Source organism: Natator depressus, chromosome 1 (assembly GCF_965152275.1).
Source record: "Natator depressus isolate rNatDep1 chromosome 1, rNatDep2.hap1, whole genome shotgun sequence".
Classification (NCBI taxonomy): Eukaryota; Metazoa; Chordata; order Testudines; family Cheloniidae; genus Natator; species Natator depressus.
In genome coordinates this window covers 33,392,579-33,410,499 of record NC_134234.1, presented here as the reverse complement: position 1 = coordinate 33,410,499, position 17,921 = coordinate 33,392,579, and the positions used below count along the sequence as shown (strand labels likewise).

Below are 17,921 nucleotides of genomic sequence, written 5' to 3'. Positions count from 1 at the left end.
ACTAGACTTGTAACAATACAAAATGATTTTAAAGCAAAACAATTTCGTATTACAATTTTAGCTTATAAAACAAGACAACTACTGACAACAAACTGGAACAATTTAATAGATTAAGACAAGTCTAACATTTGCTAACGTAATGTTTTTTCTCACACTTCAGCACCTCTGAAAAATCAGACTACTTTTATGCAAATGCCTAGGTATGACTTTTGGTGCTGAACTCAAGTTTGAAAATGTTGGCCTAATTTAGGAAGGAAAGGGGGAAAAATGATAAGGAAAGGAATAGGAAAGTATCCCGGACAGCCTCTGACAACATTGCAAAATCAGGGGGTTTCAGACGAGGTCACCTGTAGTGTGTCATACGTCTGCTAAAAGTCGCATTGTGTATGTTTTGTGGAAAATCAGAGGATGTTATAAACTGTGAGTCATGTCACTGTTGACTTTACAGAGCACCCAAGTGATATATATACTGGGACACAGAGGAGACATGCATAGAAAAGCTAGAGACTGAGAGGTTTTGTTAAACTAGTGGTAGGATAAAGAAGTGACGTTGAAAATGAAGAATCTTGCATTCCAGATCTTACTCTGTGTAGCATTTTCTTATGCTTTTCCAGTAGTTCCAGAAATGGAGAAGAAAAATGAAGAAGACATGCAATTTGCTGAGGTAATGGTTGTAGACAGTATATATGATTAAAGCTGATAGGAAGAATTAGTCTTTTATTATATTAAGATCACAGGAATAACTGTATAACTATGAAGATTATTCTATACATTCTAAAAGAAACATGAATGTCATAAAATGTGGGTGTTTTTTTCCCATCAGAAATATCTGGAAAAGTACTATAAACTTAAAACAGAGGCGGAACCTATCTTTAAAATGAAGAACAGCAAAACTATAAGTGACAAAATCCAAGAAATGCAGGCATTCTTTGGGCTGAAAGTGACTGGGGAACTGGATTCCAATACTCTGGAGGTGATGAAGCAGCCCAGGTGTGGAATACCTGATGTCGGTCAGTTCAGCACCTTTCCACGGTCTCCTAGATGGACAAAAACAGATCTGAAATATAGGTAATATTTCAGTGTGTTTCCTTGAGTGCCACTGGGAATTACAGAAGGAATTAGTTTTCTATGTTTATTATTATTTATTCTTATCATTATGGTAGCACCTAGGAGCCTGAATCAGGATCACAGCCCTATTGTAGTAGGTACTAAACAAACACAGAGATAGACATATGTTGTGTATCAAGGAGCATATTGCCTAAAAAGACAAGAGATACAAATAGTAATATACAGACAACAAGGAAGCAAAATGTTTAACTTGAAGTACATGTCCTGTCAGTTGCATTTTTAATTGCCTACCTTTATTTCCTTATTATGTATTTAAAGGATTTTGAACTATACACCAGACATGGCACCCGCTGATGTAGATGAAGCGATTGAGAAGGCTTGGAACGTCTGGAGCAGCGTGACCCCACTGAAATTCACCAGAGTTTACGAAGGCGACGCAGATATAATGATCTCCTTTGTGGCTGGATGTAAGAGAATCCCCATGTGTCCATGACAAGTATTGACACATTTACTTACAGTCCCAATTGAGAAGAATCATACTTTTTGTGTATCCCTTTCTAGTTCATGGTGACTTCTATTCCTTTGATGGAGTGGGTGGAACTCTCGCTCATGCCTATGCACCGGGCGAAGGTATTGGTGGAGATGCCCACTTTGATGAGGATGAATACTGGACAAAAGATTTGAAAGGTAGGAATCCCTTACTATTTCACTAGCATTCTCCACTGTGCAGTATTTGATTTTAAGAGCTATTAGCTCATTTTTACACTGGAAAGAGATGGGGGCGCAAAAGTAATGCAGCTTAGTAATAACTACATATACAGGGTCGGAACCTGCTGTACTTCTCAGCGGAGTTCTCCTTGAAATCAGTGGTCCAGATTCTGATCTCAATGACACCCATGACAATCCATAGTAATGCCACTGAAGTCAATGCACTGACTACAACTGTGGCTTCTATGGAGTGACTGGAATTACCCTGGAGGTGGACTGGTTTGACTGAGTTAGACAATAGGCATTACTGAGTTAGACAATATGGCATGAAACTGTGCCCTCAGGGTGAGGCTCTTAGCAGTTGTAAAATACTGAACTCACCACTTTTTAAATAAAAAAAAAGTATTAAAGTGATGATAACTTTTAACGACCTTGTGCAGGGAAAACGATGTGTGTTCAGTGGATGAGTGTATTTGTGGTGCATGTTGAGTGCTTCTGTCTAGTGTGCTTTATCGTGGGATATATTGTGAGATCACAAGATATGGGATTCAATGCAGGAATTACGGAGTGAAATTCCATGGCCTGTGTTATTCAGAAAGTCAGTCGAGACAATCATAATAGCCTCTTCTGGCCTCTGAACTCATCAATATTAACAAAACCTTGGTTATATGTAAGGAGGGATATTTCTGCAGTATCAACAGATGCTTTCATGGTGGCTGGCCTCAGATTTGTTTCCTTGAAGGAAAAAAAAAGTAATAACCAGGCCTCTACATAGTCCAAAACGAATTCTTTTCACAATCTTTTCTCAAGACTAAACATGCCCAGCTTTTTTTAACCTTTCCTCACAGGTCATGTTTTGTAAACCTGTTATCATTTTGGTTTCTCTGCTCTGGATGCTTTCTGATTTGTCCACATCTTTCTTAAAGTGTGGCACCCAAAACTGGACACAGTACTCCAGCTGATGCCTCACAAGAAGCACAATTCCCTCTTGTGTCTTACATATGACCAGTGGTGAGCTGGAGCCGGTTCCCACCGGTTCGCTAGAACTGGTTGTTAAATTTAGAAGCCCTTTTAGAACCGGTTGTTCCGCGAGGGACAATTTAACAGGCCAATTAAAAAAACTAAACAGGCCAAACTAAATTTAACAGACCAAAAGTGGCGCCTTAGGTGCTGACTCCATGGGTGCTCCAGCCCTGGAGCACCCAAGGGGAAAATTTGGTGGGTGCAGAGCACCCACCAGCAGCTCCCCTCCCCGGCCCCAGCCCCAGCTCCACTCCGCTCCGCCTCTGCCACTGAATACGCCGCCCCGCTCTGCTTCTCTGCCCGCCCCCCCCCACCCCGCTTTCCGCGAAAAAGCTGTTTGCGCGGGAAGCCGGGGCAGGCTGAGAAGTAGGCCGCGGCTTCCCACTCAGGCCTAGGGACGCGGAGGTGAGCTGGGACGGGGGCAGGGGTGCGAGAAGGGCTGCCCACGCCACAGCAGGTTACCAGGGGGGCCACAGGGGAACCGCTCCCCTCCCCAGCTCAGCTTCGCCACTCTCGGTCTGAGCGGGAAGCCGCCGCCTGCTTCTCAGCCCTCCCCGGCTTCCCCCCCGAACAGCTGATTCGCGTGAAACCGGGGGTGGGGGCGCGGAGAAGCAGAGCCGGGCAGCGCGTTCAGGGGAGGAGGCGGAGCAGAGGTGAGGTGATCTGGGGCCGGGCGCGGGGCAGGGAGCTGCCGGTGGGTGCTCTGCACCCACCAAATTTTCCCCGTGCATGCTCCAGCCCCAGAGCACCCAGAGAGTCGGCGCCTAAGGTGCCACTTTTGATGTGATCAGTGGGGGGGAGTGGCTGCTCCCCCTGCTCCCCCCATAGCTACTCTACCCCGGCCCTAGGAGCCAGAGGGACCTGCCCCAGGTAAGCACCATGAGGACTCCCCACCTCGCCCCCCAGCAGGTGCCTCTGGCTCTTAGAGGTGGGCTGGGCACCCACTACGGTGGCCCACGAGATCCTCCTGCCCAGTTCTGGGGGCAGTCAGGGGACAGGGAAGGGGGGTGGATGGGGTTGGGGATGGGTGTCAAGGAATGCGGGGGGGTTGGATGGGGCAGGAGTCTTGGGGGGCGGGGGTGGGCAACGACCCCCTCGTGGGGTGAGGAGGGAACCCGTTGTTAAGATTTTGGCAGCTCATCACTGCATATGACACTCCTGTTAATACACCTTAGAATCATTTTAGCCTTTTTCGCAACTACATCCCATTGCTGGCTGATGTTCTGTCTGCGATCCAATATAACCCCAGAACCTTTTCTGCGATACTACTGCCTAGCCAGTTATCCACCATTTTGCAGTTGTTCGTTTGATTTTTCCTTCCTAAGTGTAGTAATTTGCACTTGTCTTTATTGAATTTCATCTTGGTGATTTTAAACCAGTTCTCCAATATGTCAAGGTCATTTTGAATTCTAATCTTTCCTTCAAAGTGCTTGTCTCTCATCCCAGCTTGATGTTATCTGGAAATTTTAAAAGCACACTCTCCACTCCACTGTCCAAATCATTAATGAAAATATTGAATTGTACCAGACTCAGGACAAACCCCACTAGATGTATCCTCCCGGTTTGACAGTGAACTATTTGTAACTACTTTTGAGTATGGTTTTTCAACCAATTGTGCACCCACCTTATTGTAATTTCATCAAGACCAGATTTCCCTAGTTTGTTGATGAGAATGTCATGTGGGACTATGTCAAAAGTCTTACTAAAATCAAGATATATCACGTCTACTGCATACATTAGGCCAGTAATTCTGTCAAAGAAGGAAATGAGGTTGGTTTGGCATGATTTGTTCTTCACAAATCCATGTTGGTTATACCTTATAACCTTCTTATTCTCTAGGTGCTTACAAAGTGATTGTTTAAGAATTTTTTGAGACCTAACTCAAAGTTTGACTGACTGATGTGTAATTCCCCGGGTCCTCTTTGCGTATGTCAATGCTGCACACTAAGCCCAGGCTCTTATTCAGATTTGCGCCCAAGCCCCCCTTCTGTCCACACACAAATCAGTCTGATCTAGATCAGCAAGCACTAGGGACCTGGGTCCTAGGACTCTGCTGTGTGTGGCGGGGGGGAGGAGGTGGGAGGAGACGGGGTGGTGGTGGTTCAGAGCCTGAGTTCCACTGTGACCTGGATCCAAGCCCTGTCATTTTGCAGTGTGGACACAGCTCAAGCTGCAGACCAAAGTCAGAAGGTGTGTGTAGTGCCATATGGATGCGCTAATATGGCTGTGAGACCTGGGTCCAGCAATTGTGAACCTAGGTTTACAATGCAGTATGGATGCTTAAGCATGGGCTTGGAGACATTGCGTTCTAAGTCACAGGTCCCACAGAGCCAGGCTTACAGTGCAGTGTAGACATGCCCTTTGTTTCCCTTTTTTAAAGATAGCTACTATGTTTGCCCTTCTCCACTCCTCTGGGACCTCACCTGCCCTTTCCTGTTGTTTTACGGGGACATGTATTTAATTTACATGCATGCTATGCTTTTTATATTTTTAGGATTCAACTTGTTCCTTGTTGCTGCTCATGAGTTTGGCCACTCATTGGGTCTTGGTCATTCAAATGTCCTCGGCTCCTTGATGTATCCAGCCTATCTGCAGACGGAGACCAGAAATTACAGGCTCCCTCAGGATGATGTTGATGGCATTCAGACCCTATATGGTAAGGAGGAAACATCACTTTTTTTTAAAGTTTCTCTCCTACAGGTTACAAACAATTTGATGAGAATTTGTAATCAAGATCAACTGTGGCCTACTCGTATGGGGTGTGAAGGGGGTAAGGAGCCTCACCCTTAGATCAGTGTACAGGGGCTGGCTGTAATTGCAGTCCTTGCTCTTACCTTTACACAGTGACTGTGTTCCCTCTTCTGTCCTCTTGGGTGCTAATCATAGCCAAAGGAATGAGAAGCAGGTAAGGCCATGGCTCACTCTAACTCCATCTGCACGAGCCAGCTGGCTACCTGTGACGAGGAGTACATAGTGTGTCCCCTTCTTCATGCATATTAGGCACCCCCCTCCCTGCAGAGGTGAGCACTTCCTGGGCATCACTAATCTGAAAGGTTTAAATATGTTTCTGTGTGAAACTTTGTGACGGTCTTGTGCCAGCTCCTGAGCAGATGTGAATTGGCACAGCTCCATTAATGTCAAGGAGGAGTTCAGAGAGGCATTGGTGAGGGCACTAAGCTAGGACTCCAGAAACTCGGTTTCAATTTCTTGCTTTGCCATAGAGCGTCTGTGTCACTTATCCTCTCAGTTCCTTCATCTGTAAAAAGGGGATAATAGCATTGTCCTACCCCACAGGGGTGTTGTGAGGATAAATACATTAAAGACTGTGAAGAGCTCAGATAATATGGCAGTGGTGGCCATATAATTACCTTGATAGAATGGGAAAACACTGTTTCAAGCCCACTGAGAATTTGGCCCAGTAATGCTGTTCTCCAAACTCTGTAATAGCAATACTAACTGACCTTCCAATTCTGCTTTTAACCTCTTCCCTAAGGACCCCCAACCTCTACTGAGCCACCAGCTTCCACACCACCCACAGAAATACCAACAGAAACATCAACAACAGACAGCTGTGACCCTCACATGACTTTTGATGCCATCACCACTCTCCGTGGGGAAATAATATTCTTTAAAGACAGGTAAATTATTTCTGTTTTGTCAACATCAAGTTTTACTTAGATTACACTTGTAATGGCAATGCTTTGACAATTAGTTCAAGAAGGGGGGTTTCCATCCAAATGTATAGTCAACACAACCTTACAAATTTCTACTTGCCCATGCAACCTGGGCGAAGTAACTGGGCTTTCTGACGGGTGAGTAAATAATAATATTTTAAATCATCCTTAGTCATCCTGTGCATGGTCTGTTACATTTCCATGGCAATTGTGCAATCAGAGCAATCAGAGCACTTTGGCCTGCAACCATATCACATGAAGCATTGTTCTTGACAGACTGGTGTCAGGCTATGGATGGCAGATCGAAAGGGAAAACTATGGAGCTATAGAAAGTGTTGTTGGTGATTCAGTAGGTGGCATTCTTAGCCTCCAGAGAGCATTGAACCCAGGCTCCAGCTGCAGTGCTTGGCGACATTCTATTGTTAGAGGTGCCATCTTTTCGATAAAAAGAACAGGAGGACTTGTGGCACCTTAGAGCAAATTTATTAGAGCAGCAGCTTTCGTGAGCTACAGCTCACTTCATCAGATGAGCTGTAGCTCACGAAAGCTTATGCTCTAATAAACTTGTTAGTTGCTAAGGTGCCACAAGTCCTCCTGTTCTTTTTGTGGATGCACACTAACACGGCTGCTACTCTGAAACCCATCTTTTCAATGACATCTGATACTTAACTCTTTAATGGGTCATTTAAAGATCCCAATGCACTTCTTGGAAGATGGAATAAAAGTGGCATCCCCAGGGTTTTGACCAAATACCAACGCAGGGAATGACATTCTGCCTACATAAATGCCCCCTGAAGGTTCAATTGAAGAAATTACTCTTAAATTTCCCTCCTAAAAAGTGCAGTTTAGTGTTGCTATGCACTATCAAAGAGCTGACGCATTGCACCGAAAAGATGGCTGCATTTACATGGTGGGCAAAAGGATTCCTCCTGACCCAGCTCTTCCCTGTGCCTTACTGGGGACCAAAGGAATGGGAGGGAAAGGGTGAGGTAAAAGGGCAGGGTGGAAGAACCCCAGTGCAAATAAATGGGACAGGATTTCTCTGTAGCATTGAAGAGGGCACTACCAAATGGGCATTGCATCTCCAAGTGGACATGATCTGTGGGTTGGGGGCATGTCCCACCGCCAGCAGCTAGTGAACAAATGTACAGCTCATGTAGTAGGAATTTTTATTAAATTTCCCTGTTGATGATCTCATGAATTAATGGTAACATATAATTATATAAACAAGCAACTTGTCTTTTCAATTAGGTACATCTGGCGCAAGAGTCCTTATTTCCCAGGTATTGAGCAGGATTTAATTTCTTCCTTCTGGCCAACTCTACCATCTGGCTTTCAAGCCGCTTACGAAATCTACAAGAAGGATCAAGTGTTTCTTTTTAAAGGTATTTCTATTGAATTTCTAGACATTCTTCTTACATGTGGAAATGAAGAAGCAATTATTATTAATAACAACACCACCACCTAGCACTGACATAACTTTTCACCTTCAAAGTTCAGTTTCACAGTCATTAACTAATTAAACCTCACAACAGTCCTGTGAAATATGCCTGTTTCATAATCAGGAAAACTGAGAGTGAAGTTAAATGATGTGCTTAAGGCAGATGAGAGGATCAGTTATATATTTGAGCTAAAGTGTTTAAAATGGAGTGCTTACATTTAGTCAGCTAAACTCATATTTAGGCACCTAAGTGGCCTGATTTTCAGAGGTGCTGAACAATCCCAGCTCCCATGGGACGAAAATGTTTTTTTTAACTACTGTAATGAATTTATAAAGCAAAAGTTCCAAATGTCCTGAAACATTGAACATTCCAGCTGCCTTGCAGGAAAGGAATGTCTTCAAATTCAATGCTATCTAATGGAGTTCACCCCGCAGGGAACATAAATTTTCCTTTAAAGTTTCAATTAAATACTGCTTAATCTCATCAGAAGTCCCTATCAAGCTTTTCTATCTTGTTTTTCTTGACAGGCAACCAATACTGGGTTGTCAAAGGAGAGTTTGTACAGCCAGGTTTTCCTAGGAACATCCATACCCTGGGCTTTCCAAGATACGTTAAGAAAATTGATGCCGCTGTTTATGATGGGAATACCAAAAAAACATACTTCTTTGTAGGTGACAAGTATTGGAGGTAAGATTAAATTCTCCCAGCAAATAATCCATGCAGCTTCTTTAAAGCCTTATTAATCCTTTACATTTGGAATTAGCACAAATGTGTGGCTCCCTTAAGTAGGACTTCATGACTCATCTATTGTACACCCCATTGTAAGCTGAATGTCAATGACAACAGAGGTAGAATTCAGCTCTTCCTTTTCCTTTCCTTTTCCTTAAAACACTCAAGTTACAGAACATTTTCCATTCGCTGCTAGTACAGTAAAAGCTTTTTTATCCGGCATGTCGCGGGAATGGGGGGTGTGGTAAGTGAAAAATTCCAGTTAACTAAGAGGAAAGGAGTTTGCGTGTGGGAGAGGGTGAGGGGCTGGGACACGGGAGGGGGTGCGTGGTGCCAGATCCGGGGGGCAGTCACCTCGGATGGCTCCTCACAAGCAGCAACCTGTCCCTGCTGTTCCTATGTGGAGGCGTAGCTAGGCAGCTCCGTGCTCTGACCCTGCCCTACCCTGAGTGCCTTCTCCGCAGCTGCCATTGGCCAGACACCTTGGCCAATGGGAGCTGCGGGGGTGGCACCTGAGGGAGGAGGCAGAACACTTGTTTCTTGTCATTTTTGTTTTCTCTTTCTTGTGACCAATGCTCTACGCAAAGTTCCATCCCAGCACCTTTATTAGCAGATGCTGAGACCTGGTGTCATTGCAAAGAACAGTTAATAGGAGAGCATCATAAACCCAGCAGTAAAAATCTTGACTGCCCTTCCAGTCTCTGTTCTAAGTCCAAGTTTAAGGTACCCCCCTCTTTTTGAGCATTGGCTGATTCTTGTGTGTGATGCAGGCCTGTAGGGACCTCATGTTTTGGCTGCTCCTTGTGCCCATCACCCAGCCCTGGCTGAGTTCTCTATTTGTGCCTCTGGTGTCCCTGCAGCTCATGACTACCGTGAGCTGTCTCCCCCAAGTGGTATGCCCCACCTCCAGTGGTAGGAGAGCTGGTAGTGTAACCCACACACCTCCTGGTGTGGTGTTCTGTCCCACTGAGTGGCACCAAACCTCGTAGAGAGAGATTAATGAGTTTGCTCTACAGCCTTAGCTAACGGCCATATGGCTTTTAGCTCCAGAGGTCCCAGGTTCAATCCCACCCACTGACAACCAGGGTCTGTTGGTATTACAGGGTGGGGCTCATCTGGGATTTCAGCTGGGAAGTCTCTGAAGCTTGGGATGCGCTTCCTCATCTAGGGGAAGTATGTAATCCACACACCTCCTGGGCGTGGTGCTGTGTCCCCTCTAGTGGCACCGAGACCACCTAGAGAGAGATTAATGAGTTTGCTCTACAGCCTTAGCTAATGGCCACGTGGCTTTTAGCTCATGCAGTACATATAGACGGGTTTTGTAACCACTTCCCTCCCCCCCCCCCCAAACCACCCCTGTTTCTTCTTGGGTGAGACTATCACATAACTAAGGGCTCACTTGCAAAGTCTTATGTGTATGCTTAGCTTCACTCAGGTGACTAGTCCCATTGACAACTCATAAGCACAAAGCAAGGCATGTACAGAAATGTCTTTGCAGGATGAGGGCCCAGATGTCAAGGTTGCACACTTGGGCCCCACACCACTCCTCCTACAGCAATCAAGTAGAAAAAACAAACTATTTAGTCAGACTAGCTGAGGACGACTGTGCATCCATTAGTCAAGGTGAAAGTATTCATATAGTATGGATTTATACAATTCAGTGAGTTACAGTAGCTCATGGTTAGTGAGTTTTAGCTAAGGGCAGGACTTACTTGTTGTAAAGGTCAGTTGGACTCAATATTAAATATCACATGTTCACGTATTATTTTCATTTCCTTTCTTCACTCAGTTATGATGAAGTCACCGAATCCATGGAAAAGGGTTATCCAAGACGCATATCAGTTGACTTTCCAAGAATTGGCAATAAGGTCGATGCTGCTTTTCAGGAAAAAGGTATAAAAAAAATACTTTGATAGTTGAATATACTGGAAAATTTGCATTTCCATGGACTCAAGAATCATTATAGAAATTAGTAAGGGTGTTTCTTTAGGTGTACACATTTTAATTTGCAGCAGTGTTTGTGGAAAGAGAATGAATATACATTTGTACAAAGTAATTATTGATTTTGTTTCTATTTCTAGGACATTTCTATTTTTTCCATGGATCAAAGCAGTATGAAATAGACACCAAGTCCAAGAAAGTTATTCGTGAAATGAAGAGCAATAGTTGGTTTGGTTGCAAATAAGAGCAGACACACAAAGTGATGGTGCAAAAGAAACAGAACGCAATTTTGTATGCGTTACAGATGGCGTTTCATAGATTTTTTGTTTTTAATCAGTGTTATTCATCTTTTACTTTATGTCTGAGTCACATAAGAGCTGCGATCCCAGATAAATATTAGTTTAAATAACAGAAAAATGTTAAATTTAATATATATAGTTTTAACTTATCTTCATATTGTATTTAGGCTATTTATTAATCTATTTGTCACTGAGCAATAAAGCTATTTTATGTTTGTGTATATAACAGTCTTTGTTTCTTTTGGTCCAGACTCATGGTCTTTCTGGTCAGCAGTACGAGAGAAGGGGCCACTTAATTTAATTGCACTGCAGTCTGAACTCCCAGCTGAGCCTTTCAGGCAAAATGATGACTTTAAGAGACTCCATTCGCTGTAGAGGAGAGGCAGAGCAGGAGGCAGAAGTAAATGGGCAGCTCCAGGGTAGAAGCAAGGGGAAATGATCTTAAGGGAAGGGGATAGATATTAGAAGAAGAAGAAGAAGAAGAAGAAGAAGAAGAAGATAGAAGCACAGCACTAGACATTCACTCCCTGCTTCATAACAGTTGATAGTTCTAAGATACCTATAAGCCATCTAAGACATTGTCATGCATTATGCTGGACACTGTGACCATGTGGAAGTTCACTGCGCTCTGGTGATAGCGCACAAGTATGTTTACTCCTAAAGCACATCTCGACTACATGAGCTATTTTGTACAGGGCCTATGACATGAAGTTGAGTAGTCCTGATTCCATCCAGTAGAGGGCAGTCACACCCATGTTCCCTTCCAGTCCTATGATTCTATGGTTCTATTGTTGGTGACTGGAACTGGATATAGCTATGTCAGCACCAGGTGGAAATTGTTCATAGATAGAGCACTGAGCACTTACCCAAATCAGGTCCCTTTATGGTGTCTTAAATTGAGCACCCAAAATCCGAGGCACCCACGATCACCAATCACACTTGAAAATCTCAGCTATGGCGTGTGAGCCCAACCCTGCTCTCACTGATGTCAAAAGTCATGTGCAAACCTAATGACTGCATTCAGAGTAGTATCAGGCCCTGAATAAACACACACTGTGAGAATGTATCTCATTGCTTATTACTGTCACAAATGCATACACACAGTCGAGATTTTCCATCAACAATCAGATCATTGTTCAGTATAGTCCAGTATGCAGCAGTGGCCAGTGTGTTGCTTCATAGGAAAGAGAAACAAAAGTTATAATGCTCCTCGCAGGCAATTTCCAGAGGAGGTGCAGTGTGGACCTCCCTGCTGGAGAAAAGAATGCTCTCGCATGGCCTGAATAGGAGATGGATGTTCAGAGGATTTGGAAATTCAGCTCCATCATTGCCCCGCCTGGCAGTGTTTAGTCCCCTCTCTAGATAGACACACATGCATGGAAATTTTCAAATGAATTGAGTCTGACCTGGAAGTGATTCCTGCACAAAGGGATATTAGTGGATCCAGCATCCTTATTGTCGAAAAGGAAATTATGGTAGATTAGGCTTCTGGGAGGAACACACACCCTAGGCTGGAAAGGGAGGGAGACCCACCAGGAGCCACACAGAAGGCACAAGTAAGACAGCAAGCCCTGCCATTAAACAAAGACTATCTGATTCATATGAGTTGTCATTATGCAGCTGTCAGAAAAGGGGTACAAGCCTCTCCCTCTGCGGCTGGCATCCTCAGCAACATCATACATACCTATGTCTCCATATTTATACACACTAGCCTCAGGGGTCAAATTTTGAGACTTCTACTCAGCATTGTGCCCACAGGAGGATGAAGTCTTCTTCTGGTGTTCCTACTAGGGGCTCTGGCCAAGGGAATGCTGCTGGTGGGGTTATCAACCCTGGCATAGCAGGGGCCAGACAATGGTATGAGACTTTCCTGAGAGAGAGGCTTTGAGAAAGGAGAGTGTAGCAATCAGCAAGTCAAATCTCTGTGGAAGAACAAGAGATTCTCATTATGGAGATCATTTCTAGGTTCTATCTCTTCATGGGCAAGGCCTCAAAAAACACCTCTGTGGCTATGAAAGTTTCTACATGGGATGATATACTAAGAAAAGTGAATGATTTTAGTGGGTGATTGACAGCACCAAGAAACGGGGGGGGGGAGAAGGAACAGAATAAGATGGCAAAAGTTAGCAACAGGGCACACTTGACAATGTTGCTGAGTCCTGCCAATCGAAGAACCACAACAACCTCACTAAAACCTTCCCAGTGCCCTTGTGGATGAGCACTCAAATACAAACAATGATGAGTGTGGAAAATTTAGGCCCCATGACCAAGTGTCTGCTTCCTCCTGAATCTCCGTCCTGTGTCCTGTTTCAACAAGACCAACCAACCATCCAGGGGGGAGAAAGCAGATACTCGAGACTTCATCATGACATCTATCTCCTGGGGCTCCTTTCTGCTGGTTTCCATTGATGTGTCCCAAAGGGAAATAATTCAGCAAATGTCTCTGTAATGTATGTACCTCTCCTTTCAGAAATCTCTGCTATTGCCATCTCTCACTATATTTTGAATGGAGGTCCCTCTGCCTGCTTCCTGTGGCAGCCTGTGCCCCTTGTGATGGAGAATGAAAGAAAAGATAATTCTCCACTCTGAGGTGGAGACGATGGTGTTAAACCATTAGTGAAGAATTTGAGCTTATGAATTTTGGGGGGACTTTCTAAGGCCTCGTGACCAATATCCAGGATGCTGATGCTGATTGGTACATGCGCCTTATGAAGCAGAGAGAAAGTTTCCTGACCAATAGTGGGGAACATATTATCCAAAGCATAAGAGCTAGGCCCAGATTCTGGGCTCTGTGGTGGCTCAGTACTTGGGCTTTGCTGGTACACTAGGGCCACAAAGGAGGCAGAACTGGCTACTTGGGCATCACCCCTGGCATAAAGGAGATTCTGGTAAAATAGAGCCAGCAGGACATTCCCATATCACTCCCCTAACAGCCCCCAGTGTAAGGGAACACCAGCGGTGTGGTGGTGGATTATGGGGGGACATGTTGAAGGAGGAGATATAGTCAGAGCACAGTACATTCCTGCTATTCATGTTCAGCACAGTGTAAGATAGACCAGCTACTAAGGACTGCTCTAGCTTTTATTGTTCTGTTCCTTCGCTGTCTCCAGAATTAAGATTGTGGTGCAACCGTCCTTTACCCCATCCCCAATTCCTGCATTCAGTTTAGCTTAACCAGGCCTGAGAATCAAGTTTTAATTGCTGCGTAGGATTGTTGCTTGGTAGTACAGGCAGGAGCAATGGGCAGAGAGAGGCATGGGTGGTTCCAATAGAGCTAAGAACCTTATTAAAGATAACCTGGAAGTGATGCAAATAGTCAGCACTGATTTTTCAGTGTCTCACCGCACAAGGACTATTCCAATGAGTAAGGTGAGCAGATTATGGCACTATATTAACAATGAGATTTCTCCCAAAATCCATGTGACTGTGGAAGACACTTGTTTCAGTTGTCTACAAAAATAACCTGGAACGGATTTTTTTTTCTCCCTTTTCCCCCTATGACTAGAGAGGTGTTAACAGGCCACTTTACCTTGAATGGTCCCTTCAAATATGTGTTAACTACTTACATTAAATAATTTGTTCCACCTTGTATTTAGCTGTTACACTCTGAGGCCTTGGCTTCACTTGCAAGTTAGAGCGCATTAAATCAGCCCTGGACGCCCTAACTCCTGAGGTGTCCACACTGGCAAGGCACTTAGAGCGCCTGGACTCTGCAGCTGGAGCGATCCTGGTAATCCACCTCCATGAGAAGCATAACGCTTGCTGAGCCCCGGCTGAAACACCTGGGTGTCAGTGTGGACGACATGTTGCATTACTGCAAGTGGCCACTCTTGTCATTGTTTTGAACTCGGCTGCAGGTATGCGGATATCCCCTTCCAAAGCTCCTTTTCTGACAGCCAGCTGCTTATTTGCTCCGGGACAAAGCAAACCATTACTGTGGAATGCTGCTGCTGCCGAGGCAGGCTTGTGTGCGGGGTGCGGGGGGGCTCATGTCAGAGTTTTCCCCTGCTGCTGTCTGAACTTACAAGATAGCATGCTGACACACTCTCTGCCCCCCAAAACACACTGTCTTTCCCCCCACATACACACAACACACTCCCTGTCACACTCCACCCCCCCTTTTGAAAAACACGCTGCAGCCACTTGCACACTGGGATAGCTACCACAATGCACTGCTCTCTGTGGTGTGCAAGAGCTGCTAATGTGGCCATGCCAGTGCGCTTCAAGCTGACAGTGTAAACACACGGCAGCACTTCCCCTGCTGCTGTCTCTGAGGGCTCTTTTAATTCCCAGCGCTCTACATCTGCAAGTGTAGCCATACCCTGAGTACATTTCCCAGACCTGAAGAAGAGCTCTGTGTAAACTTAAAAGCTTGCGTCTCTTACCAACAGAAGTTGACCCAAAAAACGATATTACCTCATAGAATCATAGAATCATAGAATCATAGAATATCAGGGTTGGAAGGGACCTCAGGAGGTCATCTAGTCCAACCCCCTGCTCAAACCAGGACAAACCCCCAATCAAATCATCCCAGCCAAGGCTTTGTCAAGCCTGACCTTAAAAACTTCTAAGGAAGGAGATTCTACCACCTCCCTAGGTAACGCATTCCAGTGTTTCACCACCCTCCTAGTGAAAACGTTTTCCTAATATCCAACCTAAACCTCCCCCACTGCAACTTGAGACCATTACTCCTTGTCCTGTCCTCTTCTACCACTGAGAATAGTCTAGAACCATCCTCTCTGGAACCACCTCTCAGGTAGTTGAAAGCAGCTATCAAATCCCCCCTCATTCTTCTCTTCTGCAGACTAAACAATCCCAGTTCCCTCAGCCTCTCCTCATAAGTCATGTGTTCCAGACCCCTAATCATTTTTGTTGCCCTTCGCTGGACTCTCTCCAATTTATCCACATCCTTCTTGTAGTGTGGGGCCCAAAACTGGACACAGTACTCCAGATGAGGCCTCACCATTGTCAAATAGAGGGGAACGATCACGTCCCTCGATCTGCTCGCTATGCCCCTACTTATACATCCCAAAATGCCATTGGCCTTCTTGGCAACAAGGGCACACTGTTGACTCAGATCCAGCTTCTCGTCCACTGTAACCCCTAGGTCCTTTTCCGCAGAACTGCTGCCTAGCCATTCGGTCCCTAGTCTGTAGCGGTGCATTGGATTCTTCCATCCTAAGTGCAGGACCCTGCACTTATCCTTATTGAACCTCATCAGGTTTCTTTTGGCCCAATCCTCCAATTTGTCTAGGTCCCTCTGTATCCTATCTCTGCCCTCCAGCGTATCTACCACTCCTCCCAGTTTAGTATCATCCGCAAATTTGCTGAGAGTGCAATCCACACCATCCTCCAGATCATTTATGAAGATATTGAACAAAACCGGCCCCAGGACCGACCCCTGGGGCACTCCACTTGACACCGGCTGCCAACTAGACATGGAGCCATTGATCACTACCCGTTGAGCCCGACAATCTAGCCAACTTTCTACCCACCTTATAGTACATTCATCCAGTCCATACTTCTTTAACTTGCTGACAAGAATACTGTGGGAGACCGTGTCAAAAGCTTTGCTAAAGTCAAGAAACAATACATCCACTGCTTTCCCTTCATCCACAGAATCAGTAATCTCATCATAGAAGGCGATTAGATTAGTCAGGCATGACCTTCCCTTGGTGAATCCATGCTGACTGTTCCTGATCACTTTCCTCTCATGTAAGTGCTTCAGGATTGATTCCTTGAGGACCTGCTCCATCCTCATCCATCTTGTCTCTCTAGACAACTCTAAGGCATTTGACCTGGTATCACATGACATTTTGATTAACAAAGTAGAATGATAAAATTAACATGGCATGGATTAAAAGCTTGATAAATCTCAAAATGTAATTGTAAATGGGGAATTATCACTGAGCAGGTGTGTTGCTAGTGAGGTCTCTCAGTGATCAGTTCTTGCTCCTGTGCTATTTAACTGTTTTTATCAATCATAGAATCATAGAATATCACCGTTGGAAGGGACCTCAGGAGGTTATCTAGTCCAACCCCCTGCTCAAAGCAGGACCAATCCCCAATTTTTGCCCCATATCCCTAAATGGCCCCCTCAAGGATTGAACTCACAACCCTGGGTTTAGCAGGCCAAAGCTCAAACCACTGAGCTATAAGAAAACATAGAACCATCCCTCATTAAGTTTGCAGATGACACCAATATTGGGAGAGTGGTAAATTATCAAGGGAACGAGTCACTGATTCAGAGTGATCTGGCTCGCTTGGTAAGCAGGGAGCAAGCAAACAATATGTGTTTTAATATGGCTAAATGTAAAGCTATACATGTTGGAACAAAGAATGTAGTCTATATTCCAAGGACTTTATCCGAGAAAACAGTGACTTTAAAAAAGATTTGGGGAAATGAACACGAGCTCCCAGTGGGACGTTTTGGCCAAAAGGGTTAATGCGATCCTTGGATGCAAAACCACTGTGATCATCTAGTTTGACCTCGTGCATAACACAGGCCATAACATTTTACCCAGTTTATGCTGCAGTGGAGGGAATTATATTTCCTACAATGTAACTGAGCACTATTAGGCACAATAATTTGTGGCTGAAGTAGGCCATACCTTTGATAAAGACATCCAGTCATTGAATTAAAGACTCCAGCTGAGGGTGCATTGACCACTTTCCTTGGTAAACTGTTCCAGGGATAAAACACCCGCACTATTAAAAAGGTTGGTCTTATTTTGCACCTTTGTCCATTCAAACACTAACTTGCAATGATGATTTACTGCAACAACCAAAATAATTTTAAAAGCCCAACATAAAATAGTATTTTTCCTTTGTCGATTGTGCTGACGATCAAATGCATCTGTTCATGGCAATGTTAAATTATGTCTACATTCATCACAGAAGCAAGAAAAATGAAAACTAGAACATAAATTGAGTAACCATTTTGATTTTAAAAAGTACTCACCATTAAGAATGAAATCCTGGCCCCGCTGAAGTTAATGGAAGTTTTGCCATTGACCTGAGTGGGTCAGGGATTCACA

The 17,921-nt window shown here is 44.6% G+C and overlaps 1 protein-coding gene across 1 annotated transcript; it reads left to right on the top strand.

The window, feature by feature from the left end:
• The first annotated feature begins 495 nt into the window (after positions 1 to 495).
• On the top strand, positions 496 to 10,966 carry LOC141981660 (stromelysin-1-like). Its single transcript, XM_074943288.1, has 10 exons — positions 496 to 664; positions 824 to 1,068; positions 1,387 to 1,535; positions 1,630 to 1,755; positions 5,294 to 5,455; positions 6,293 to 6,437; positions 7,725 to 7,858; positions 8,443 to 8,602; positions 10,434 to 10,537; positions 10,726 to 10,966. Exons 1-10 carry the CDS (start codon positions 557 to 559, stop codon positions 10,827 to 10,829), a joined length of 1,437 nt encoding a protein of 478 aa, XP_074799389.1. The 5' UTR covers positions 496 to 556; the 3' UTR covers positions 10,830 to 10,966.
• Positions 10,967 to 17,921: the final 6,955 nt, after the last annotated feature.